General features: G+C 70.6%; 1 protein-coding gene across 1 annotated transcript; it reads left to right on the top strand.

The window, feature by feature from the left end:
• Positions 1-436: 436 nt before the first annotated feature.
• On the top strand, positions 437-25,087 carry LOC127466089 (spectrin beta chain, non-erythrocytic 2-like; the record flags this gene model as incomplete). The annotated part of the gene is given in 38 exon segments (XM_051776689.1): positions 437-585; positions 1,854-2,027; positions 2,484-2,575; positions 3,016-3,096; positions 3,543-3,658; positions 4,000-4,112; positions 5,042-5,229; positions 5,538-5,655; positions 6,711-6,869; positions 7,378-7,680; positions 8,269-8,422; positions 8,978-9,999; positions 10,001-10,476; positions 11,061-11,198; positions 11,619-12,375; positions 12,762-12,964; positions 13,211-13,301; positions 13,744-13,890; positions 14,044-14,307; positions 14,905-15,129; positions 15,376-15,465; positions 15,573-15,791; positions 15,793-15,852; positions 15,926-16,056; positions 16,531-16,735; positions 17,389-17,763; positions 18,861-19,105; positions 19,677-19,815; positions 19,903-19,984; positions 20,700-20,899; positions 21,737-21,775; positions 22,325-22,421; positions 22,581-22,749; positions 23,542-23,701; positions 23,703-23,719; positions 24,135-24,177; positions 24,452-24,521; positions 24,524-25,087. Coding segments are annotated over 38 exon segments (7,454 nt in total), but the record flags the coding sequence as incomplete, so codon positions are not given.
• Between the last annotated feature and the right edge of the window lie 13 nt (positions 25,088-25,100).

Here is a 25,100-nt window from a genome sequence, read left to right as displayed (position 1 = left end):
GGTTGGGGGAGCACGTGGGGGGGTCTCAGGGGGAGTTGGGGGGTCTCAGGGGGGTTTGGGGGGGTCTCAGGGGGGTTTGAGGGGTCTCAGGGGGGGTTGGGGGTCCCGGATCCCCCCCCAGCCCCCCCAGCCCCCCCCAGATGAACGGGAGAAAGGGGGACATGAGGAGGGTTTGGGGGGCTCTGGGTGGGATCGGGGGGCTCTGGGGTCTCGGGGGGGGCTCTGGGGGGTCTGAGGTGGTTTGTGGGGTGTTTTGGGGGTCCCTGACCCCCCAGGCCCCCCCAGACGAGCACGAGGCCGTGCAGAAGAAAGGGGGATATGGGGAGGGTTTGGGGGGCTCTGGGTGGGCCTGGGGGGCTCTGGGGGGGCTCTGGGGGGTCTGAGGTGGTTTGGGGGGTGTTTTGGGGGTCCCTGACCCCCCCGGCCCCCCCCCCAGACGAGCGCGAGGCCGTGCAGAAGAAAACCTTCACCAAGTGGGTGAACTCCCACCTGGCGGGGGGGTCCCACCTGGGGGACCTGTACAGCGACCTGCGGGACGGGCGGCTCCTGCTGCGCCTGCTCGAGGGGCTCTCGGGGGAGACCCTGGTGAGTGGGGACCCCCCCGGGCTGGGGACACCCCCCCGTGCAAGGGAAACCCCCCCCAAACCGGGAGATCCCCGCAGGGACCCCCAAACTGGGACCCCCAAACTGGGATCCCCCCCCGGCTCCTGCTGCGCCTGCTCGAGGGGCTCTCGGGGGAGACCCTGGTGAGTGGGGACCCCCCCCGGGCCTGGGACACCCCCCCTGAAACTGGGAGACCCCCAAAACAGGGACACCCCCAAACCGGGACCCCCAAACCGGGACCCCCAAACCGGGACCCCCAAACTGGGATCCCCCCCCCGGCTCCTGCTGCGGCTCCTCGAGGGGCTCTCGGGGGAGACCCTGGTGAGTGGGGACCCCCCCCGGGCTGGGACACCCCCCCCCGGGCTGGGGACACCCCCCCTGGGTGTCCCTGAGGGGTCGTTGCCCCCCGGGGGGGTCCCTGAGGGTGCTGAGGGGGGGGTCCCTGAGGGGGGGTTTCCCACCCCCGGGGTGTCCCTGAGGGTCGCTGCCCCCCATGATGGGGTCCCTGAGGGGGCTTTCCCACCCCCGGGGGGGGTCCCTGAGGGTCGCTGCCCCCCATGATGGGGTCCCTGAGGGTCGTTTCCCACCCCCGGGGGGGTCCCTGAGGGGGTTTCCCATTCCCGGGGGGCTGTCCCTGAGGGGTCGTTGCCCCCCGGGGGTGTCCCTGAGGAGGCAGAAGGGGGGTTTCCCTGCCCCAGGGGTGTCCCTGAGGGTCATTGCCCCCCATGATGGGGTCCCTGAGGGGGCTTTCCCACCCCCGGGGGGGGTCCCTGAGGGTCGTTGCCCCCCATGATGGGGTCCCTGAGGGTCGTTGCCCCCCCCTGGGGTGTCCCTGAGGGTCGTTGCCCCCCACGATGGGGTCCCTGAGGGGTCGTTGCCCCCCGGGGGGGGTCCCTGAGGGTGTTTCCCACCCCCCGGGGGGTGTCCCTGAGGGTCGTTGCCCCCCATGATGGTGTCCCTGAGGGTCGCTGCCCCCCGGGGGGTGTCCCTGAGGGTGCTGAGGGGGGGTCCCTGAGGGGGTTTCCCACCCCCAGGGGTGTCCCTGAGGGGTCGTTGCCCCCCACGATGGGGTCCCTGAGGGGTCATTGCCCCCCGGGGGGGGGTCCCTGAGGGGGTTTCCCACCCCCCGGGGGGTGTCCCTGAGGGTCGCTGCCCCCCGGGGGGGTCCCTGAGGGTCGCTGCCCCCCGGGGGGGGGTCCCTGAGGGTCGCTGCCCCCCGGGGGGGGTCCCTGAGGGTCGCTGCCCCCCAGCCGCGCCCCACGCGGGGCCGGATGCGGATCCACTGCCTGGAGAACGTGGAGAAGGCGCTGCGGTTCCTGCGGGAGCAGCGCGTGCACCTGGAGAACGTGGGCTCCCACGACATCGTGGACGGCAACCCCCGCCTCACCCTGGGGCTCGTCTGGACCATCATCCTGCGCTTCCAGGTGCCCCCAACCCCGGGGAGGGGATGGACCCCGATTGGGGGGGGGTCCTGGACCCGCTCAGGGGGGTCCTGGGCCTGCTCAGGGGGGTCCTGGACCTGATCAGGGGGGTCTTGGACCCGCTCAAGGGGGTCCTGGGCCCGATCAGGGGGGTCCTGGGCCTGCCCTGAACCCACGGAGGGGGGTCCCAGACTTCCCCCGGGGTCTCTGCACCCGCTTTGGGGGTCCTGAAGCCACTTATGGGGGTTCTGAACTTGCCACAGGAGCGACACACCCACTTTGGGGTCCCTGAGCAGTCCCAGACCTGCTCTGGGGGTCCCTGAGCAGTCCCAGACCCCGTTTTTTGGGGTCCCTGAGCAGTCCCTGACCCCATTTTTGGGGTCCCTGAGCAGTCCCTGACCTGCTCTGGGGGTCCCTGAGCAGTCCCTGACCCCGTTTTTGGGGTCCCCCCCCCCCCAGATCCAGGACATCAGCGTGGAAACCGGGGACACCCGGGAGAGGAAATCGGCCAAGGACGCGCTGCTGGCCTGGTGCCAGATGAAAACCGCGGGGTGAGGGGGTCCTGGGGGGTCTGGGGGGGGTCCTGGGGGGATCTGGGGGGGTCCTGTGGGTCCTGGGGGGCTCTGGGGGGGTCTGTGGGGGTCTGGGGGCCTGGTGCCAGATGAAAACTGCGGGGTGAGGGGGGTCTGGGGGGCTCTGGGGGGGCTCTATGGGGGTCTGGGGGGTTCTATGGGGGTCTGGGGGACTCTGTGGGGGTCTATGGGGGGGCTGGGGGGCTCAAGGGGGTCTGGGGGGGTCCTGGTGCCAGATGAAAACTGTGGGGGAGGTTGGGGGGGGTCTCTGGGGGGGTTTTGGGGTCCTGGGTGGTTCAGGGGGGCCCTGGGCAGTTTGGGGGTCCCGGGGGCTCTGGGGGGGCTCTGGTTGTTCCCTGCAGGGCTGGGGGGGGGTCTCAGGGGCTCTGGGGTGTCTCTGACCCCCCCTGGCCCCCCAGGTACCCCGAGGTGAACGTGCAGAACTTCACCACGAGCTGGAGGGACGGGCTGGCCTTCTGTGCCCTCATCCACCGGCACCGGTGGGGCTGGGGGGGCACCCTGGGGGTCTGGGGGGGCAATGGGGGGGCAATGGGGGTCCTTCTGTGCCCTCATCCACCGGCACCGGTGGGGCTGGGGGGGCAATGGGGGGTCTGGGGGGGCACCCTGGGGGTCCTTCTGTGCCCTCATCCACCGGCACCGGTGGGTCTGGGGTCTGGGGGGACAATGGGGGCACGATGGGGGTCCCTCTGAGCCCCCCGGGCCGGAGCTGCTGGACGTGGGATCAGTGGGTTAGGTTTATGGGTCTGGGGTCTCCCTGTGCCCCCCAGGCCGGAGCTGTTGGACGTGGGGTCAGTGTGGGGTCAGTGGATTGGGTTTATGGGTCTGGGGTCTCCGTGTGCCCCCCAGGCCGGAGCTGTTGGACGTGGGGTCAGTGTGGGGTCAGTGGGTCAGGTTTATGGGTCTGGGGTCTCCGTGTGCCCCCCAGGCCGGAGCTGTTGGACGTGGGGTCCCTGCGTGGGGCCAACGCCCTCCACAACCTGCAAAGCGCCTTCGCCGTGGCCGAGCGGGAGTTGGGGGTCACTCGGCTGCTGGACCCCGAGGGTGAGGGGCTGGGGGGGCTGGGGGGGGTTTGGGGGGTCCCTGGGGGGGAGTTGGGGGTCACTCGGCTGCTGGACCCCGAGGGTGAGGGGCTGGGGGGGCTCGGGGGGGCTCTGGGGGTCAGGGGGGGTTTTGGGGGGGTTTTGGGGGATTTTGGGGGGTCCCTGGGTCTGTGACCCCCCCCGTGCCCCCCCAGACGTGGCCGTGGAGCAGCCGGACGAGCGGTCGGTGCTGGGGGGGCTCTGGGGGGTTGTGGGGGGATCAGGGGGGGTTTTGGGGGATCAGGGAGGGTTGGGGGGGGTCAGGGGGGGTTTTGGGGGTGTGACCCCCCCGTGCCCCCCCAGACGTGGCCGTGGAGCAGCCGGACGAGCGCTCGGTGCTGACCTACGTGGCCGCCCTGTACCATCACTTCTCCAGGATGAAGGCCCTGGCCGTGGAGGGGAAACGCCTCGGGAAGGTCGGGGGGGACGGACGGACAGACGGACACGGGGGGGGACAGACCGACACGGGGGGGACAGACGGACATGGGGGGGACAGATGGACAGAGAGACACAGGGGGGGACAGACAGACACACAGACACGGGGGGGACAGACAGACAGACAGATGGGGGGGACAGACGGACACGGGGGGGGACAGACAGACAAACAGACAGACAGACAGGGTGGGGGACAGAGAGACATGGGGGACAGACAGACAGACATGGGGGGGGACAGACGGACAGATGGACAGGGGGGATGGACAGATGGACAGTGGGGATGGACGGAGGCACAGATGGACAGATGGACAGATGGACAGTGGGGATGGACAGATGGACAGACGGACAGACGGACAGACGGATGAACAGCTGCCTGGACAGCAGGGGGGATGGAGGGGGGGGAGGTGGGACTGGGGGGGACGGAGGGACAGAGGGACGGACGGAAGGATGGAGGGGGAGAAGGGATGGACAGATGGACACATGGACACGGGCTGGGTGGGTGTGGGGACCCAGTTGGCTCAGGGGGGTCCTGTCCAGGCACACGGACATGGAGGGGGGGCTGTGGGGGTCCCGTGGGGGTGCCAGCCAGTTATGGGGGCTCCTGCCCAGCCGTGGGGGTCCCGTGGGGGTCCTGTGTGGCTGTGGGGGTCCTGCCCAGCCATGGGGGTCCGTGGGGGGTCCCAGCCAGTTATGGGGGTCCCTGCTGGCTGTGGGGGTCCCGTGTGGCCATGGGGGTCCCGTGGGGGTCCCAGCCAGTTATGGGGGCTCCTGCCCGACCATGGGCGTCCTGTGTGGCCGTGGCAGTCCCGTAGGGGTCCCAGTCAGTTATGAGGGTCCCTGCTGGCCGTGGGGGTCCCGTGGGGGTCCAGCCCATCCACGGGGGGTCCCACCCTGTCCCCCCTCCCCGCAGGTGCTGGAGGCCGCCCGTGAGGCCGAGGGCCTGGCGGGCCGGTACGAGGCGCAGGCGACGGAGCTGCTGGGCTGGATCCAGCGCTCCCTCCTCCTCCTCACCGACCGCCGCCTGCCCAGGGGGGTCCCGGGGCTGCAGGGGCAGCTGCAGGCCTTCAGCGCCTACCGCACCACCGAGAAACCCCCCAGGTGAGAGACCCCCTGCACGGGGGGCTTGGGGTCACCCTGGGGGGGTTTGGGGTCACCCTGGGGGGGTTTGGGGGTCACCCTGGGCGGGTTTGGGGTCACCCTGGGGGGTTTTGGGGTCCCCTGGTGCATTCTGGGGTCCCCGGTGTGTTCTGGGGTCCCCTGGGGGGGTTTGGGGTCCCCTGGTGTGTTCTGGGGTCCCCTGGTGTGTTTTGGGGTCCCCTGGTGTGTTCTGGGGTCCCCTGGTGCATTCTGGGGTCCCCTGGTACGTTTTGGGGTCCCCTGGTGCATTCTGGGGTCCCCCCCCGCAGGTTTGAGGACAAGGGGTCCCTGGAGGTGCTGCTGTTCTCCCTGCGGAGCCTCCTCCGAGCCAACAACCAGCGACAGTTCGTGCCCAGGGAGGGGACCCACAGCACTGACATCAACAGGGTGGGGGCACGGGGACATGGGGGGACATGGGGGGGACACAGGGACCCACAGCACTGACATCAACAGGGTGGGACATTGGGGATGTGGGGGGGACATGGGGGGGACACAGGGACCCACAGCACTGACATCAACAGGGTGGGACATTGGGGATGTGGGGGGGACATGGGGGGGACACAGGGACCCACAGCACTGACATCAACAGGGTGGGACATGGGGGGACATGGGGGGGACCCAGGGACCCACAGCACTGACATCAACAGGGTGGGGGCACGGGGACATGGGGGGGACATGGGGGGACATTGGGGATGTGGGGGGGACAGTGGGGGACATGGGGGGACATGGGAACCCACAGCACTGACATCAACACGGTGGGATATGGGGGGGACATGGGGGAACACTGGGGACGTGGGGGGGTGGGGGGGACATTGGGGACGTGAGGGGGGACATTGAGGGGGGCACGAGGCCGTGGTGACACCGTGACACGGGGACGGTGACACGGGAGGCATCTCTGGGTGTGGAAGCAGAGACACAGTGATGGGGGGGGACAGGTGTGATGGGTGGGACGGGTGTGACAGGTGTCAGGTGTGACAGGTGTGATGGGTGTGATGGGTGGGACGGGTGTGACAGGTGTCAGGTGTGACAGGTGTGATGGGTGTGATGGGTGGGACGGGTGTGACAGGTGTCAGGTGTGACAGGTGTCAGGTGTGACAGGTGTGATGGGTGTGATGGGTGGGACGGGTGTGACAGGTGTCAGGTGTGTCAGGTGACACAGCGACACAGAGACAGGTGTGAGGGGTGTGACAGGTGACACAGTGACGGGGGGGAACAGGTGTGAGGGGTGTGCCAGCTGTGCCAGTGTCAGGTGTGCCAGGTGACACAGGTGATACAGATGCCAGGTGTGACAGGTGTGCCAGGTGTGCCAGATGTGCTAGGTGTGCCAGATGTGCCAGGTGACACAGGTGACACAGCATGACCCTGCCAGGTGTGTCAGGTGTGCCAGGTGACACAGGTGATACAGGTGCCAGCTGTGCCAGCTGTGCCTGTGTTGCCCGCAGGCGTGGGAGCGGCTGGAGAAGGCGGAGCACGGGCGGGAACTCGCCCTGCGCTCGGAGCTGCTCCGGCAGCAGCACCTGGAGCAATTGGCCGCCCGCTTCCACCGCAAGGCCGAGCTCCGGGAGACCTGGCTGGGGGACAACCAGCGCCTGGTGGCACAGGTGACACCCCCCCGGGACCCCCCCTCAGGGACCCCCAGATTGACCCCCCTCTCAGGGACCCCCCCAGGGACCCCCAGATCAACCACCCCTCAGGGACCCTCCCCAGGACTCCCGGATCGACCCCCCACTCGGGGACCCCCAGATCGATCCCCCCCTCAGGGACCCCCCTGGGACCCCCCCCTTTCAGTGACCTCCCAGTGTCCCCCTCCAGGGACCCCCCTCACCCCCCCATTCCCCCCCCCAGGACAATTTCGGGGGGGTCCCTGGGGTGCCCCCCTTTTCCCCCTTTCTCACCCCCATTCCCCCATTGCCAGGACAATTCCGGGGGGTCCCTGGGGTATCCCCTCCTCTCCCCCTTTCCCACCCCCATATTCTCCCCCCCCCAGGACAATTTCGGGGGGTCCCTGGGGTGCCCCCTTTTCCCTCCTCACTCTCTTTATCCCCCAGGACAATTTCGGGGGGTCCCTGGGCTGCCCCCTTTTCCCTCCTCACTCTCTTTATCCCCCAGGACAATTTCGGGGGGTCGCTGGGGGGGGTCCTGGCGGCCCTGCGGAAGCACGAGGCGATCGAGAGCGACATCTCCGCGTACGGGGCGCGGGTTCGGGCGGTGGCCGCGGTGGCCGCCGAGCTGGAGGCCGGGGGCTACCACGACCTGTGCGGCGTGTCGGCGCGGCGGGAGCGCGTGGAGCGGCTCTGGGAGGAGCTGCGGGGCCGCGTGTCGGCCCGGCGGGAGCGGCTCCAGCGGCACCTGGACCTGCAGCGGCTGCTCCGGGACCTGGAGCACCTCCTGGGCTGGGTGCAGGAGATGGAGGTGCGGGACAACCCCCCCCTCCCCTGCTGTGGGACACCCCCCGGGGTGACCCCCCCACTGTGGGAACCCCCCCCGGGATCCCTCCTGTGACCCCCTGACCCCTCCATAACCTCTGTGACCCCCCCGTGACCTCTGTGACACTTCTCTGTGACCCCCCCTGTGTGAACCCCCCTCATGTGATCCCCCCGTGTGAACCCCCTTGTGATCCCTCCTGTGACCCCCTTGACCCCTGTGCCCCCCCGTGTGCCCCCCCAACCCCTGTACCCCCTGTGTGACCCCCCATCTGAACCCCCCTGACTCCCCCTGACCCCTGTGACCCCGCTGACCCCCCGTGCCCCCCTGTGTGACCCCTGTGCCCCACGCTGACCCCTATGCCCCCCGCTGACCCCTGTGCCCCACGCTGACCCCTATGCCCCCCGCTGACCCCTGTGCCCCCCTGTGACCCCTGTGACCCCCCCGTGTGACCCCTGTGACCCCGCTGACCCCTGTGCCCCCCCGTGTGACCCCTGTGCCCCCCTGTGTGACCCCTGTGCCCCCCCTGTGTGACCCCTGTGCCCCCCTGACCCCCGTGCCCCCGTGTGCCCTCAGGAGCGGCTGTGCTCTCGTGCCGTGGGCACTCACCTGGCGCAGGTGGACGAGCTGCTGCAGCTCCAGGCGCTGCTCGAGGGCGACGTGGCCGCGCAGGCCGAGCGGGTCCGGGGGCTCAGGGCACAGGCCGAGCGCTTCCTGGGGGAGGGGGGCGGTGAGTGACCCCCAAAACATGGGGAGGGGGGGCGGGGAGTGACCCCCCAGGGCCCCAAAACATGGGGAGGGGGGTGGTGAGTGACCCCAAAAATCTGGGGAGGGGGGCGGTGAGTGACCCCCCAGACCCCAAAACATGGGGAGGGGGGTGGTGAGTGACCCCCCCGGACCCTCCAAAACCTGGGGAGGGGGGGCGGTGAGTGACCCCCCAGACCCCAAAACCTGGGAAGGGGGTCAGTGAGTGAACCCCCCCCAACCCCCCTGACCCCCAGCCATGCCCCCCAGGGTACCAGCTGTGCCCCCCCTGTGCCCTCCCTGACCCCTGTCCATACCCCCCTGACCCCCATCCATGCCCCCCAGGGTCCCAGCCGTGCCCCCCTGACCCCCATCCCTGCCCCCCAGGGTCCCAGCCATGCCCCCCTGACCCCCATCCATGCCCCCCTGACCCCTGTTTGTGCCCCCCAGGGTACCAGCCGTGCCCCCTGACCCTCATCCCTGCCCCCCAGCATCCCAGCCGTGCCCCCCTGACCCCCCTGACCCCTGTCCCTGCCCCCAGGGTACCAGCCGTGCCCCCCGGAGCAGCTCCGTGCCCGGGTGGCCGCCCTGGAGCTGCGTTACGGGGCCCTGTCGGGGCTGTCGGGGCAGCGGCGGCTCCGCCTGGAACGATCCCGGCGGCTCTGGAAGTTCCTGTGGGACGCGGGCGAGGAGGAGGCCTGGCTGCGGGAGCAGGAGCGGCTGCTGCGCTGCCCCGACCTGGGCCGGGACCTGCCGGGGGCCCTGCGGCTGCTCAGCCAGCTCGAGGCCATCCGGGGGGCCCTGGGGGGCCGGGCGGCCCCGCTGCAGCGGCTGCTGGACCGGGGCAGGGACCTGCTGGAGCCCGGGGAGCCGGGGGAGGCCGAGGGAGCCACCGAGGGAGCCGCGGGATCCGGGGGAAACGTGGGATCTGCTGCTGGGGTGATGGGACCTGCCATGGGATCAACGGGATCCACTGCTGGGGTGATGGGACCCACCACGGGATCCATGGGATCCGCTGCTGGGGCAGCAGGGAGCACAGAACTCACCCTTGGATCCATGGAATCCACTGCTGGGGTGATGGGACCCGCCACGGGATCAACAGGATCCGCTGCTGGGGCAGCAGGGAGTGTGGAAATCACCTCTGGATCTGTGGGATCTTCTGGAGCAGTGGGGAGTGTGGAAATCACCCCTGCATCCACGGGATCCACCACTGGAGCAGCGGGGAGCACAGAACTCACCCCTGGATCTGTGGGATCTTCTGGAGCAGCAGGGAGCATGGAAATCACCCCTGGATCTGTGGGATCCGCTGCTGGAGCAGGAGGGAACGTGGAACCCGTGGAACTCACCCCTGGACCCGTGGCACCCACCACCGGAGCAGCGGGGAGCGCAGAACCCACGGGACCCCCCTCCAGAGCCCCGGCAGCCCAGGCCCCGTCCGAGGAAGGCGCCGGGGACCCCCTGGAGCCGGCGCCGTTGGTCTGGCAGCGGCTGCGGGCGCTGCGGGCGCTCTGGTCGGCGCTGCCGGCGCTGGCCCGGGAGCGGGAGCGGCGGCTCCGGGCGGCCGTGGGGGCGCTTCCAGGTGGCCTCGGAGGCGGCCGAGGCCGAGGCCTGGCTGGCGGCCGCGTGCCGGCGCCTGGCGGGGCCGGAGAAAGGCCGCGACGGCCACGACGCCGCCGAGGACGCCGCCGAGGACGAGCGCTCGGCCGCGGTGCTGGAGCGGCGGCTGCGGGAGCTGCAGGACGAGCTGCGGCGCCGCGGGACGGCCCTGGCGGGGCTGCGGGAGCAGGCGGGGCCCAGCGAGCCCGGCCAGCCCGACGTGGCGCCGGGGCTGCCGGCGCGGCTGCGGGAGCTGGAGCGGCGGCACCGGGAGCTGGGGGCGCGGGCGGAGGCGCGGCGCCGCGAGCTGCGGGACCTGCTGGCCCTGCTGGCCGCCCGGGGCGAGGCCGACGCCTGCGCCCTCTGGGTGGGCGAGAGGGAGCAGTGGCTGCTCTCCTTGGAGATCCCCCAGCGCATCGAGGACCTGGAGGTGGTGCAGCAGCGGTGAGCGGGGGGGGGGGGGGTCCCGCCGCTGGAATCCCGGGGGGATCCCGGGAATGTCCTTGGGAAGGTCGGGGGGGTCCCGGTTCCCCCCTGCCGGAGTGGCCCTGGTGCTGTGATCCAATGGGTGCCCCAGGAATACCCGGAGAAGGGAGATCTCTCCAGTATTCCCAGTATTCCCAGTATTCCCAGCGCTCCCTGAATTCCCACCTCCGCCCCACTATTCACAGCATTCCCGGTGTTCCCGTCATTCCCAGAATTCTGGTGCTATTCCCTGTGTTCCCAGGATTCTCTGAATTCCCTCCTTGACATGGCATTCCCAGCGTTCCCAGAATTCCCACCTCCAACGCAGCATTCCCAATATTCCCGGCGCTTCCGCTATTCCCTAAATCCCACCCTCCAGTGCGGCATTCCCGGTGTTTCTGGCACTGCCCGGGTCCCCGGCTCTGCCGTGACATTCCCGGTGTTTCTGGCACTCCCCGGGTTCCCAGCTCTGCCGTGGCATTCCCGGTGGTTTTGGCACTCCCCGGGTTCCCGGCTCTGCCGTGGCGCTCCCGGATCCCGCAGCATTCCCGGTGTTCCCGCAGGTTCGAGACCCTGGAGCCGGAGTTGGCGGCCTTGGGCGCCCGAGTCGCCGCCGTCGGACGCGCGGCCGAGGAGCTCCAGGGATCCGGGGAACGGACCCGGCAGAGAGCCCGGGACACCTGGGAACAGCTCCGGGACAGGTGAGGGGTCACTCCGGGCAGGATCGGGGTCACTCCGGGCAGGGACGGGGTCACTCCGGGCAGGGACGGGGTCACTCCGGGCAGGATGACGCTCCAAGGATGCAGGGATGGCTTTTCCAGGCAGGCAGGGATGGGATCTCCAGGCTGGGATGGGCTCTCCAGGCTGAGACACTCCATGGGTGCAGGGACGGGTTCTCCAGACCCGGGTGGGTTCTCCAGACTGGGATGATTTCCCAGATAGGGATGGATTCTCCAGGCTGGGATGGGATCTCCAGGCAGGCTGGGTGGGTTCCCCAGCCCCAGGCCAGTTCTCCAGCCCCAGGTGGGTTCCCCACACCCGGGCGGGTTCCCCGGACAGCCCGGGGTGCTCGGGGCGCTCCCGTGCCCCGTCCCAGCGCCCCCCGGTGCCCCCCGCGCCAGGTGGGAGCGGTTCCGAGCCCTGGCCGAGCGGAAGAAGGCGGCGCTGACCTCGGCCCTGGACATCCAGAACTTCCTCCTGGAGTGCGACGAGACGCGGGGCTGGATGCGGGAGAAGGCGGCGGCGATCGAGGCCACGCGGGCGCCGGGCGGGGACCCGGCGGGGCTGGCGGCGCTGGAGCGGCGGCTCTCGGGGCTGGGCCGCGACCTGGAGGCCATCGAGGGCAAGCAGCGGGAGCTGCGGGCGCAGGGCGAGCGGCTGGCGCGGGAGCAGCCCGAGCGCGGCCCCGAGGCGCGGGAGCGGCTCGAGGCGCTCGAGGCCGAGTGGGCCGCGCTGAGCCGGTGCCTGCGGGCCCGCCGGGACGCCCTGGGGCAGGCGCGGCGGCTCCAGGCCTTCCTGCGGGACCTGGCGGCCCTGCGGGCCTGGCTGGCGCGGGCGCGGGCGGCCGCCGGCTCCGAGGACGTGCCGGCGTCGCTGGCCGAGGCCGAGGGCGCCCTGCGGAGCCACGAGAGCCTCCGCACCGAGATCGCCCAGTACGGCGCCGATTACCGGAGCGCCCGCGCCGCCGGGCGCCAGCTGAGCCAGGGCCGCGCCGACCCCCAGGGCCTGTCCCTGCTCCGGCGCCTGGACGCGCTGGACGCCGACTGGGAGGAGCTGGGCCGGAGCTGGGAGCGGCGGCAGCGGCTCCTGGCCAAGGCCGTGGCCGTGCACGGGTTCCTGCGGGACGCCAAGCAGGTGGAGGGGACGCTCGGGAAGCAGGTGAGGGGGGGCGGCGGGGCGGGGATGGCCTGGGTGTGACCCCGATCCTGACCCCAGTTCTGACCCCCATCCTGATCCTGACCCCAATTCCGACCCCGATCCTGATCCCAACCCTGATCCTGATCCCAATCCTGATCCTGACCCCAATCCTGATCCTGACCCCAATTCCAACCCTGATCCCAATCCTGATCGTGATCCTGATCCCAATCCTGATCCTGATCCCAATCCTGACCCCGATCCCGACCCTGATCCCAATCCTGATCCTGATTCCAACCCTGATCCTGACCCTGATCCCAATCCTGATCCCAATCCCGATCCTGACTCTAACCCCAACCCTAACCCCAACCCCAACCCCACTCCCGCCCCTGACCCTCTCGCCGTGCCAGGAGCACGCCCTGGCGCTGACGGAGCTGCCGTGCTCGGTGCCGGGGGCCGAGGCGGCCGTGCGGCGCCTGGAGGAGGTGCTGCTGGCCATGGAGGCCGGGGCCGAGCGCGTCCGGGCCCTCTGCGACACCGGCCGGAGGCTCCTGGCCGAGGGCGGCGTCCACGCGGAAAAGGTGCGGGAGACGGTGGAGTCGGTGGAGAGCAGGTGAGGGACACCGGGTCCACCCTCCCGGTCCTTCCCACCCCATCCCATCCCATCCCACCCCATCCCATCCCACCCCATCCCACCCCATCCCATCCCACCCCATCCCATCCCATCAATCCCATCCCACCTCACCCCATCCCATCCCACCCCACCCCTCCCGTTCTCTTTCCCATCCCCACCCTGGTTCTTGTCCCACCCCATCCCGCCCACCCCGGCCCCGGGGATCCGGTCTCTGCCCCGGCACAGGCAGCAGAAGAACCGGGAATCGGCCCAGGAGCTGCTGGGGCGGCTGCGGGACAACTGGGAGCTGCAGAAGTTCCTGCAGGACGCGCAGGAGGTGAGACAGGGATCGGGATGGGGTGGGGTGGGGTGGGATGAGGATGGAACAAGGATGGGATGGGGGCAGAGAGGGGATGAAGATGCACACGAGGATGGGATGGGGTTGGGATGAGGACGGGGACAGGATTGGGATGGGACGGGGCTGAGAACAGGGGTGGGATGAGGTGGGATGGGAAGAGAAGGAACGGGATGAGAGGAGGATGGAGACTGGGATGGGATGGAGGTGGGAACAGGAACGTGCTGGGGGTGAAACTGGGAATGAGGACAGAGTGAGGTGGGACGGGAAAAGGATGAGGATGGGAGGGCATAGATGGGATGGGGTGGGATTGGATGGGGTGGGATGGGGTGTTTGGGGATGAGGACAGGATGGGCCGGGACAGGAAGGGGTCTGGATCCACCCCCCCCATCCCATCCCATCCCCATCCCATTCCCGTTCCCAGCTGACGCTGTGGCTCAACGAGAAGCTGCCGGTGGCCCGGGACGTGTCCTACGAGGGCGCGCGGGACCTGCAGGGCAAGTGGCAGAAGCACCAGGCGTTCGTGGCCGAGCTGGCGGCCAACCGGGGCTGGCTGGAGGCCCTGGAGAAGGTGGGAACGGGGCACAGGACGGGCAGCAGTGACGGGTCCCCTGGGTGCCCTGTGGGCAGTGTGGACATGGGTGGAGGCCATGGTGCCCTCTGTCCCTATATCCCACATCCCTGTGTCCCTATATCCTATATCCTATATCCCTGTCCCCCACAGGACGGGCAGCAGCTGTCGGGGTCCCGTCCCTCGCTCTCGGGGCAGGTGACGGGTCCCCTGGGTGCCCTGCGGGCGCTGTGGGCGCGGGTGGAGGCGGCGGCGGGGGCCAAGGGCCGGGGGCTGGCGGAGGCCGCGCGGGCCGAGGGCTGTGCCCAGGCCTGTGCCGGGCTCCGCTCGTGGCTCGCGGGGGTCCGGGCCCAGCTCCGCTCCGGCCACTGCGGCCAGGACCTGACCAGCGTGGGGGTCCTGCTCACCCGGCACCAGGTGAGGGCACCACCAGGTGAGGGCACGGGGGGCACGGGGGGGAAAGGGGGGTGGGTTTGGGGGGCACGGAGGGGAAAGGGGGGTGGGTTTGGGGGGGTAGAGATGGGGGCTGGGTTTGGGATGGGGGTTTGGGGCGTGGATTTGGGGTGCAGGTTTGAGGTGTAGGTTTGGGGGGTGGGTTTGGGGGTGCAAGGATGGAGTGCAGGGTTCAGGGGTGCAGGTTTGGGGTGCAGGGATGGAGTGCAGGGATGAGGTGCAGGGTTTGGGGTGTAGATTTGGGGTGCGGGTTTGGGGTGCAGGGATGAGGTGCAGGGTTTCGGGTGTGGGTTTGGGGTGCAGGGTTTGAGGTGTAGGTTTGGGGTGTGGGTTTGCAGTGTAGATTTTGGGTGTAGGTTTGGGGTGCAAGGATGGAGTGCAGGGTTTGGGGTGCGGGTTTGGGGTGCAGGGACGAGGTGCAGGTTTGGGGTGCAGGTTTGGGGTGCAGGGATGAAGTGCAGGGTTTGGGGTGTAGATTTGGGGTGTAAATTTGGGGTGCAGGGACGAGGTGCAGGGTTTGGGGCTCCCCCCGGGGTCCCTGAGCCCCCCTGGCCCCCCCAGCTCCTGGAGACGCAGGCGGCCCTGCGGGAGCAGGAGGTGGGAGCCCTGCGGGCCCAGGCCGGGGGGCTCAGCCCGGGGCACCCCCGCAGCGGGGGGGTCCAGGCGCAGGTGCAGGACCTGGAGCAGCAGTTCCGGGAGCTGCAGGAGCCGCTCCGGGAGCGCGGCCGGAGCCTCGCGGCCACCAAGGAGCTGCTCCAGTTCCGCAGGGACCTGGAGGACGAGCTCGTGAGTGGGGGGCCCGTCCCCGACCCCGGGGGTCCCCGAGCCCCCACCCCTGAACCCCCCCTGTGGGTCACTGTCCCCACTGTCCCAACTGACCCCCATCCCCAGCCACCCTCTCGTCCCTCTCCCTCCACTGCCCCTGACCCAGATGTCCCCCCATGACCATGATGTGTCCCCCGGCTGTGCCAGGCCCTGGCCCTGACCCCCAATGACCCTAATGACCCCCCAGTGACCCCCCTGTCCCCCCAGCTGTGGGTGCAGGAGCGCCAGGCCTTGGCCACCTCCACAGACCACGGCAAGGACCTGCCCTCGGTGCAGCTGCTGCTCCAGAAGAACGAGGTGGGTCGGGGGGTCCCCCAGACTCCGGGGACCCCCCGTGGCCCCCCCGTGCATTCCTGACCCCCCCTGACCCCCCCTGACCCCCCTGACCCCCCTCGACCCCGCAGACGCTGCAGAAGGAGCTGCAGGGCCGCGAGCGCCGCGTGGCCGAGCTGCTGGAGCGGGAGGTCCCGGAGGTGCCGGGGGTCCCGGGGGTGGCCCAGGGGGGCCCCGGGGGGGTCCCGGCCCTGCGCGAGGCCTGGCGGGAGCTGCGGGCGGAGGTGACGCGGCGGCAGCGGCGCCTCGAGGCCGCCTTGGCCGCCCAGAGATTCCTCGGGGACGCGGCGGCCCGCCGAGGCCTGGCTGGGCGAGAGGGAGCTGCACATGCTGGCCCAGGACAAGGCCAAGGTGGGACGGAGCCCCGGGACCCCCCCCCCCGGCACCCCGGGGACCCCCGGGCTGACCCCCCCGTGCCCCCCAGGACGAGCCGGGCGCCCAGGCCATGCTGAGCCGGCACCTGGGGCTGGAGCAGGAGCTGCGCGACTACGGCCGGACCGTGGAGCTGCTGCTGCAGCAGGGCCGGGACGTGGCGGCCTCGGGGCACCCCGACAGGTGGGGACACCCTGGGACACCTTGGGGACACCCCCGGGCCCGTGGCCGTCAGCCCCTGAAGTCCCTGTGTCCCCCTGTCCCCACGTCCATCATCCCCCGAGGTCTCTGTGTCCTCTGCCACCTCCTGTCCCCGTGCCCGCTGTCCCTCAGGGCCCTGTGTCCCCCCTGGTGATGGTGACATCCCCATATCCCCTGGGTGACAGTGACATCCCCATGTCCCCCTGATGACAGTGATATCCCCGTGTCCCCCCTGATGACAGTGACACCCCCGTGTCCCCTGGGTGCCAGTGACACCCCATTCCCCCCGTGTCAGTGACACCCCCATGTCCCCCCATGCCAGTGACACCCCATTCCCCCCGTGGCAGTGACACCCCATTCCCCCCTGATGACAGTGACACCCCCGTGTCCCCCCTGATGACAGTGACACCCCCGTGTCCCCTGGGTGCCAGTGACACCCCATTCCCCCCGTGGCAGTGACCGGCTGCGTGCCCGGGCGGCCCAGGTGCAGCGCCTGTACTCTGGGCTGTGCCAGCTGGCCGGGGAGCGCCGGGCGGCCCTGCAGGGCCACCAGCGGCTGTGCCAGCTGCGCCGGGACATGGACGACCTGGAGCAGTGGATCGCAGAGAGGGAGGTGGTGGCGGCGTCGCGGGAGCTGGGCCAGGACTACGAGCACGTCACGGTGAGGGGACACGGGGCAGTGACACGTGAGGGGACACAGGACGGTGACACGTGAGGGGACACGAGGGCGGTGACACGTGAGGGGACATGGGGATGGTGACACATGAGGGGACACGGGGCGGTGACACGTGAGGGGACACAGGGGTGGAAACACACGAGGGGACACAGGACGGTGACCTGTGAGGGGACATGGGGACAGTGACACTGTGGGTGTCCCATGTGCCCTGTCACCACCCCAGTTTGTCCCCTGTGTCCACCCATTCCCTGTTACCCCCCCCGTCCCCTGTGTCCCCCTGACCGCTCGCTGTCCCCTGTCCCCTGTCCCCCCATCCCCTGTGTCCCCCTGACCGCTCGGTGCCCCCTGTCCCCGTTACCCCCCTGTCCCCCCCCGTCCCCTGTCACCCCCCTGACCGCTCGGTGTCCCCTGTGCCCCCCTGTCCCCTGTGTCCCCATGACCACTCGGTGTCCCCTGTCCCCTGTGTCCCCCTGTCCCCCCCGTCCCCTGTGTCCCCCTGACCGCTCTGTGTCCCCTGTCCCCGTTAACTCTCTGTCCCCTGTCACCCCCCTGTCCCCCCCTGTCCCCTGTCACCCCCCTGTCACCCCCCTGTCCCCCCTGTCCCCTGTCCCCCCCCTGACCGCCCGCTGTCCCCGCAGCTGCTCCGGGACAAGTTCCGGGAGTTCTCCCGTGACACGGGCGGGCTGGGGCAGGAGCGGGTGGACGCGGCCAACGCGGCGGCGGCCGCGCTCATCTCCGGGGGCCACCCCGAGCGCGCGGCGGTGGCCCAGTGGCAGGCGGGGCTCAACGAGGCCTGGGCCGAGCTGCTGGAGCTGGTGGCCACGCGGGCCCAGGAGCTGGCGGCCGCCCACGACCTGCAGCGGTTCCGGCGCGACGCCCGCCAGGTCCTGCAGCACCTCCGGGACAAGGCCGGGCAGGTCCCCGAGGAGCTGGGCCGGGACCTGCGCGCGGCCGAGGGGCTCGAGCGGCAGCACCGCGCCTTCGAGCACGACGTGCAGGCCCTGAGCGCCCAGGTGAGGGGGACGGGCAGGAGACGGGTGGGGTGGGACAGGTGAGGGACAGGTGAGGGACAGGCAGGGTGGGACAGGTGAGGGACAGGTGAGGGACAGGTGGGGTGGGACAGGTGAGGGACAGGTGAGGAAGGCCGCTGGGTGGGGGACACGTCCCATATCCCATATCCCATATCCCATATCCCACATCCCAGGTGTCCCAGGTGCAGGAGGCCGCTGTGTACCCGTGTCCCATATCCCACATCCCACATCCCCTGTCCCGTACCTGTCCCAGGTGTCCCAGGTGCAGGAGGCTGTTGGATAGGGATATCCCATATCCCACATCCCCTATCCCATATCCAGGTGTCCCAGGTGCAGGAGGCCGCTCTGTACACATGTCCCATATCCCATACCCCATACCCCATATCCCATACCCAGGTGTCCCAGGTGCAGGAGGCTGCGGGCCGGCTGGCCGCTGTGTACCTGTGTCCCATATCCCTTATCCCACACCCCATATCCAGGTGTCCCAGGTGCAGGAGGCCGCTCTGTACACATGTCCCATATCCCACATCCCATATCCTGTACCTGTCCCAGGTGTCCCAGGTGCAGGAGTCCGCTGTGTCCCATATCCCATATCCCATATCCCCCACACCTGTCCCAGGTATCCCAGGTGCAGGAGGCCGCGGGCTGCCTGGCCGCTGTGTACCTGTGTCCCATATCCCATATCCCATACCCCATATCCCGTACCTGTCCCAGGTGTCCCAGGTGCAGGAGGCTGTTGGATATCCCATATCCCATATCCCATACCCCATATCCAGGTGTCCCAGGTGCAGGAGGCCGCGGGACGCCTGGCCGCTGTGTACCTGTGTCCCATATCCCATATCCCTTATCCCACACCTGTCCCAGGTGCAGGAGGCCGCTGTGTACCTGTGTCCCATATCCCATACCCCATATCCCACATTCCAGGTGTCCCAGGTGCAGGAGGCCGCTCTGTACACATGTCCTATATCCCATATCCCACATCCCCTGTCCCATATCCAGGTGTCCCAGGTGCAGGAGGCCGCTGTGTACCTGTGTCCCATGTCCCATATCCCACATCCCATATCCCGTACCTGTCCCAGGTGTCCCAGGTGCAGGAGGCCGCGGGCCGCCTGGCCGCTGCCTACGCGGGCCCGCGGGCAGAGGAGCTGCGGGCGCAGGAGCGTTTGGTGAGCGCGGCCTGGGCCGAGCTCCGCGGGCGCTGCCAGCGCCGCCGCCGCCTGCTCGGGGACACCGTGGAGCAGTTCCGGTTCCTCCGCGCCGCCCGCGACCTCCAACTCTGGATGGACGGGATGAACCTGCAGCTCGAGGCGCGGGAGCGCCCCAGGTGAGGTGCAGGCCGGGGTCACGGGGGGTCAGGGGGTCACGTGGGGTCAGGGGGTCACCCCCAGTGTCCCTGTCCCATCCCAGGGACGTCACAGCGGCCGAGCTGCTCCCCCAGCAGCACCAGGGGCTGTGTGGGGTTGGTGAGGGCAGGGGTCACTCAGGGTCACCCCCAGTGTCCCTGTCCCCATCTGGGGTCACTCAGGGTCACTCGGGGTCACTCGGGGGTCACTCAGGGTCACCCCCAGTGTCCCCATCCCCGTCCCAGGGATGTCACAGCGGCCGAGCTGCTCATCCAGCAGCACCAGGGGCTCTGTGGGGTTGGTGAGGGCTGGGGTCACTCAGGGTCACTCAGGGTCACCCCCAGGTCCCTGTACCCATCTGGGGTCACTCAGGGTCACCCCCAGTGTCCCTGTCCCGTCCCAGGGATGTCACAGCGGCCGAGCTGCTCATCCAGCAGCACCAGGGGCTGTGTGGGGTTGGTGAGGGCAGGGGTCACTCAGGGTCACTCAGGGTCACTCGGGGTCACTCGGGGTCACTCAGGGTCACCCCCAATGTCCCCATCCCCATCCCAGGGACGTCACGGCGGCCGAGCTGCTCATCCAGCAGCACCAGGGGCTCCGGGCCGAGCTGGACGCGCGCGGCAGCTCCTTCGAGTCCTGCGTGGCCGCGGGGACGGCGCTGCTGCAGCGCGGCCACCACGACGCCGACAAGGTACCGGGGCCTGGGGCACTGTCCCTGTCCCCTGTCCCTGTCCCCCCCCTGTCCCCCCGTGCCCCCCCTGACCCCGATCCCCCCCAGCTGTCCCAGGAACTGGCCGAGCTGCAGGAGCGGCGCCGGGACATCGGGCAGCGCTGGCAGGACAAGCTGGACTGGCTGCAGGACCGGTGAGATGGGGGGGACTCACAGCCCCCGGGACCCCCCCGGGCCCCCCCCCGGACCCCCCGGGACCCCCCATAACCACCCGTGTCCCCCTGGGACCCCCCCGGGCCCCCCTCAGTGCTGGATGTGACACCCAAAGCCTGGGGGTGCGGATCGGGGGGGTCCCTGTGCCCCAAGGGGGGGTCAGGGGTCACAGATAGGGGGTCAGGGGTGGCAGATAGGGGGTCCCCGTGCCCCAAGGGGGGGTCAGGGATCACAGATGGGGGGTCAGGGGTCACAGATGAGGGGTTCCCGTGCCGAAGGGGAGGTCAGGGGTCACAGATGGGGGATCAGAGGTCACAGCTGGGGGTTCCCCATGCCCCAAGGGGGAGGTCAGGGGTCACAGCCAGGGGTCAGGGGTGGCAGGTGGGGGGTCCCGTGCCCCAAGGGGAGGTCAGGGGTCACAGATAGGGGGTCCCCATGCCCCAAGGGCAGGTCAGGGGTCACAGCCAGGGGGTCAGGGGTCACAGACAGAGGGGTCCCCGTGCCCCAAGGGCAGGTCAGGGGTCCCAGCCGGGGGGTCAGGGGTCCCAGTCGGGGGGTCAGGGGTCCCAGCCGGGGGGTCAGGGGTCACAGAGGGGGGTCAGTGGTCACAGATGGGGGGTCAGGGGTCCCAGCCGGGGGGTCAGGGGTCCCAGCCGGGCGCTCCCCGGCCCCGTGTGACCCCCCCGTGCCCCCAGTGCTGGAGGTGCTGGTGTTCGGCCGCGATGCCGCGGCGGCCGAGGCCTGGCTGGCGTCCCGGGAGCCCCTGGCCCGCGCCCCCGAGCTGGGCTCCAGCCTGGCCGAGGCCGAGACCCTCCTCAAGCGCCACCGGAGCTTCCAGAAGGCAGCGGCCGCCTGGGAGGAGAGATTCGCTGCCCTGGGGAGGCTCACCACGGTCAGGGGGGGGCAGGGGGGTCATGGGGGGGTCACCACGGGCAGGGGGGCACGGGGGGGGGGCACATGGGGGCATGGGGGGTCACAGGGGGTCACCACGGTCGGGGGGGGCACGGGGGGGCACGGAGGGGGCACAGGAGGGTCATCAGGGTCAGGGGGGTCACCACGGTCGGGGGGGGCACGGGGGGGGCACGGTGGGTCATCAGGGTCAGGGGGGTCACGGGGAGTCACCACGGTCAGGGGGGCACGGGGGGGGGCACAGGGGGGGGTCGTCAGGGTCAGGGGGTCACAGGGGGGTCACCACAGTCAGGGGGGCACGGGGGGTCACGTGGGGGTCATCAGGGTCAGGGGGGGTCACGGGGGGGTCACAGGGGGGTCACCACAGTCAGGGGGTCTCAGGGGGTCACCATGGTCAGGGGGGGTCACACAGGGGGGGATCACCATGGTCGGGGGGGGGTCACCACGGTCGGGGGGGGGGTCACAGGGGGGGGATCACCATGATCAGGGGGCACAGGGGGGCATGGGGGGGAGACATGAGGGGGACATGGGGGGGGGTCACAGGGGAAATGGGGGAGGTAAAAGGGGGGAAATGGGGGGTGCACAGAGAGGGGGGGGCCTGGGGGACACGGAGGGCATGGGGGGGAGGGGCACAGGTGGGGACACAGAGACAGGAGAACTGGGGTGTCCCTGAGCCCCCCCGTGCCCCCCCCCATAACTGGGGTGCCCCTGAGCCAACCCCCGTGGAACTGGGGTGTCCCTGAGCCCCCCCCATAACTGGGGTGTCCCTGAGCCCCCCCCCATAACTGGGGTGCCCCTGAGCCCCCCCGTGCCCCCCCAGCTGGAGGAGAAGGAGCGGCGGCGGCGGGAGGAGGAGGAGGAGGAGGCGGCGGGAGGAGGAGGAGGAGGAGGCGAGGAAGAAGCAGCCCCCCCCCACTGGCCCCCCTGGCAGAGGCTGAAGTCGGGGGGGGCCCCCCCGGCGCTGCCCCCCCCCAAGCCAGGACGGAGGGGGGGGGGGTGGGAGGCACCGAGGTGAGGGGGGGGCGGCGGGGGGGACAGGGAGGTTTGGGAGGGTTTGGGGGGGACACGGGGGGGGGCACAGGGAGGTTTGGGAGGGGTCTGGGGGGCACATCCAGGTCTGGGGGGGAGGCAGGGGGACACAGGGAGGTTTGGGGGGCACATCCAGGTCTGGGGGGGGACACGGGGGGGGGGGGACAGGGAGGGGACAATTGGGGTCTGGGGGAGGGGGAGGGCAGAGGGGGGGACCCGGGGGAACACTGAGGGGTTGGGGGGGGCTTGGGAAGGGGGGTCCCTGGGGGGTCCGGGGGGGGGCTCACCTCGAGGATTTGGGGGGGGGTCTGGGAGGATGTGGGATATGGGGGGGGGGACTCAGGGAGGTTCTGGGGGTGACAGAGGGGTCCCCCCCCAGGGCCCCCACCCCCCCAGAGCCGCCAGCCAGAGACCCCCCGCCCTCAACGGGATCCGCCCCGAGGGCACCACGGCCCAGGTAACCGCCCCCCCGAAATGTGGGGGACCCCCCCTGAAATGTGGGGACCCCCCCCCGAAATGTGGAGACCCCCCCTGAAATGTGGGGGACCCCCCCCCCGAAATGTGGGGACCCCCCCCGGTGGGGAGGGGACCCCTCTGTGGGACCTCCCCTGACCCCCCTGTCCCCCCCACCCCAGGGGGCCAGCGCTGCCCAACGGGGCCCAGGAGGGGGGGGGCCCGGCCCGGGGGGGGGGGTGGCGGGCCACGCTGCCCCCCCCGCCCTCCTCCCCCCGCCCCCGAGAGCCTGGAGGGGGGGCTGTGCCGGAAACACGAGCTGGAGGCGCCGGGGAAGAGGGCGACCAACAGGTGGGGACGCCGGGGACACACCCACCGGGACATGCCCACCGGGGACACACCCACTGGGGACACGCCCACCTGGGACACGCCCACCTGGGACACACCCCCCTCCCTAGGCACACCCCACCTGGGACAAAACCACTGGGGACATGCCCACCAAGGACACGCCCCCTCCCTGGGGACACACCCACCGGGGGGGACACCCCTTGGGACACACCCACTGGGAATACACTCACCTGGGACACGCCCACCTGGGACACGCCCACCTGGGACACACCCATCGGGGACACACCCCTTGGAACACACCCATCGGGGACACACCCACCGGGGACATGCCCATTAGGGACACACCCACTGGGGACACACCCCCAGACACGCCCCTTTGTTCCTTCCCAAACAGACCCCCGCCCCTGACACACCCATGGGCGTGGGCTCTGACCCCCCCTGACCTCCCCTGACCCCCCCGTGCCCCCCAGGTCCTGGCAGAGCGTGTACTGCGTCCTGTGGGGGGGTGGGTGGTCTCAGACCCCCCCTGACCCCCCCCATGACCCCCCCAGGTCCTGGCAGAGCGTGTACTGCGTCCTGCGAGGGGGTGGGTGGGCTCAGACCCCACCTGACCCCCCCCTGACCCCCCCAGGTCCTGGCAGAGCGTGTACTGCGTCCTGCGGGGGGGTGGGTGGGCTCAGACTCCCCCCCCTGACCCCCCCCGTGCCCCCCCAGGTCCTGGCAGAGCCTGTACTATGCTAGGGGGGTGGGTGGGTGGTCTCAGACCCCCCCCTGACCCCCCCCTGACCCCCCCAGGTCCTGGCAGAGCGTGTACTGTGTCCTGCGGGGGGGGGTCCCTGAGCGTGTTCAAGGACGCGCGGGGGGGCGGGCGCGGGGGTCCCGTTCCATGGGGAGCCCCCCTGCCCCCCTGCGCGGGGCCCGCTGCCACCCCGCCACGGCCTACAGGAAGAGAAAGCCACGTCTTCAGGCTGGGGTACGGGGGGGCACGGGGGGGCACGGGGGGGGGATATGGGGGGGGACACAGGGGGGATATGGGGGACCATGAGGGGGGCACGGGGGGGACACGGAGGAGGGGTGGGGGGGGGACATTTGGGGGGATATGGAAGGGGTACGTGGGGACACAGGAGGGGACACAGGGAGGGGACACAAGGGGGGGCACAGGGGGGGATGTGGGGGGGAGATGCAGGAAGAGATGTGGAGAGAAGGGGGGACATGGGGGGACACAGAGGGGGGGAGATGGGGGGCACAAAGCAGGGAGAAATGGGGGGGGACAGGGGAGGACATGGGGGGGCACGGGAGGGACATGAAGGAAATTGGGGGGGGTACAGGGGAGGGGAAATGGGAACACGGGGGGGGAAATGGGGGGGACCAGGGGGGGATGGGAGGAGGCTGAGCGATGGGAAGGAGTACCTGTTCCAGGCCAAGGACGAGGTGAGACCCCCCCCCCCCCTCAATATCCCCCCCAATGTCTCCTCACCCCTCCATGTACCCCCTGACCCCCGTGCCCCCCCCCCAGTGTCCCCTGACCCCTCCACTGTCCCCTGACCCCTGTGCCCTCCCCGTCCCCTGACCCCCCCGACCCCCCGTGACCCCCCCATGCCCCCCAATGTCCCCTGACCCCCCCGACCCCCCGTGACCCCCCCATGCCCCCCAATGTCCCCTGACCCCCCCCCGGCCCCCCCTGACCCCCCCCGTGCCCCCCCAGGCGGACATGGCCACGTGGCTCCGGGTCATCCAGGCCACGGCCGCGCTGGGCCCGGGGGGGCCCCGGAGGGCTCCGGGGGGGCTCCCAAGGGGATGTCGAGGGCCCTGAGCCTCCCCCCGGTGCCCCCCCCCGCCGAGGGCCCCCCCGGAGCCCCCCGGCCCCGCGAGCCCAAGGAGAGGGAGAAACGGTTCAGCTTCTTCAAGAAGAACAAGTAGGGGCCGAGGGGGTCCCACGGGGGGACCCCGGACATGGGGGGTCCCCACGGAGGGCCCCTGGACATGGGGGGTCCCACGGAGGGGTCCCAGACATGGGGGGTCTCCATGGAGGGACCCCGGACATGGGGGGTCCCACAGAGGGACCCTGGACATGGGGGATCCCCACGGAGGGACCCCGGACATGGGGGGTCTCCATGGAGGGACCCCGGACATGGGGGGTCCCCACGGAGCCAATGGAGGGACCCCCGGGCCGGGGGGACCCCGCGGAGCCGACGGAGGGACTTGGGGGGGGCCCCATTGGGGGGTCTCTGTGTGTGTCCCCCCCCCCGTCCCGGTGACGTCCCCGCGCAGCCCCCACCCCAATAAAGAGACTGAGAGACACGGAGGGGTCTGAGCGTGTCGGGAACGGGATTGGGGTCAGGGTGGGATTGGGA

The sequence above is a fragment of the Manacus candei genome, unplaced genomic scaffold (assembly GCF_025592945.1).
Source record: "Manacus candei isolate 608988 ecotype Guabito, Panama unplaced genomic scaffold, ASM2559294v1 h1tg000596l, whole genome shotgun sequence".
Taxonomy (NCBI): domain Eukaryota; kingdom Metazoa; phylum Chordata; class Aves; order Passeriformes; family Pipridae; genus Manacus; species Manacus candei.
The sequence above is the reverse complement of the archived record's forward strand: the minus strand, read 5'-3'. Positions and strand labels throughout refer to the sequence as shown.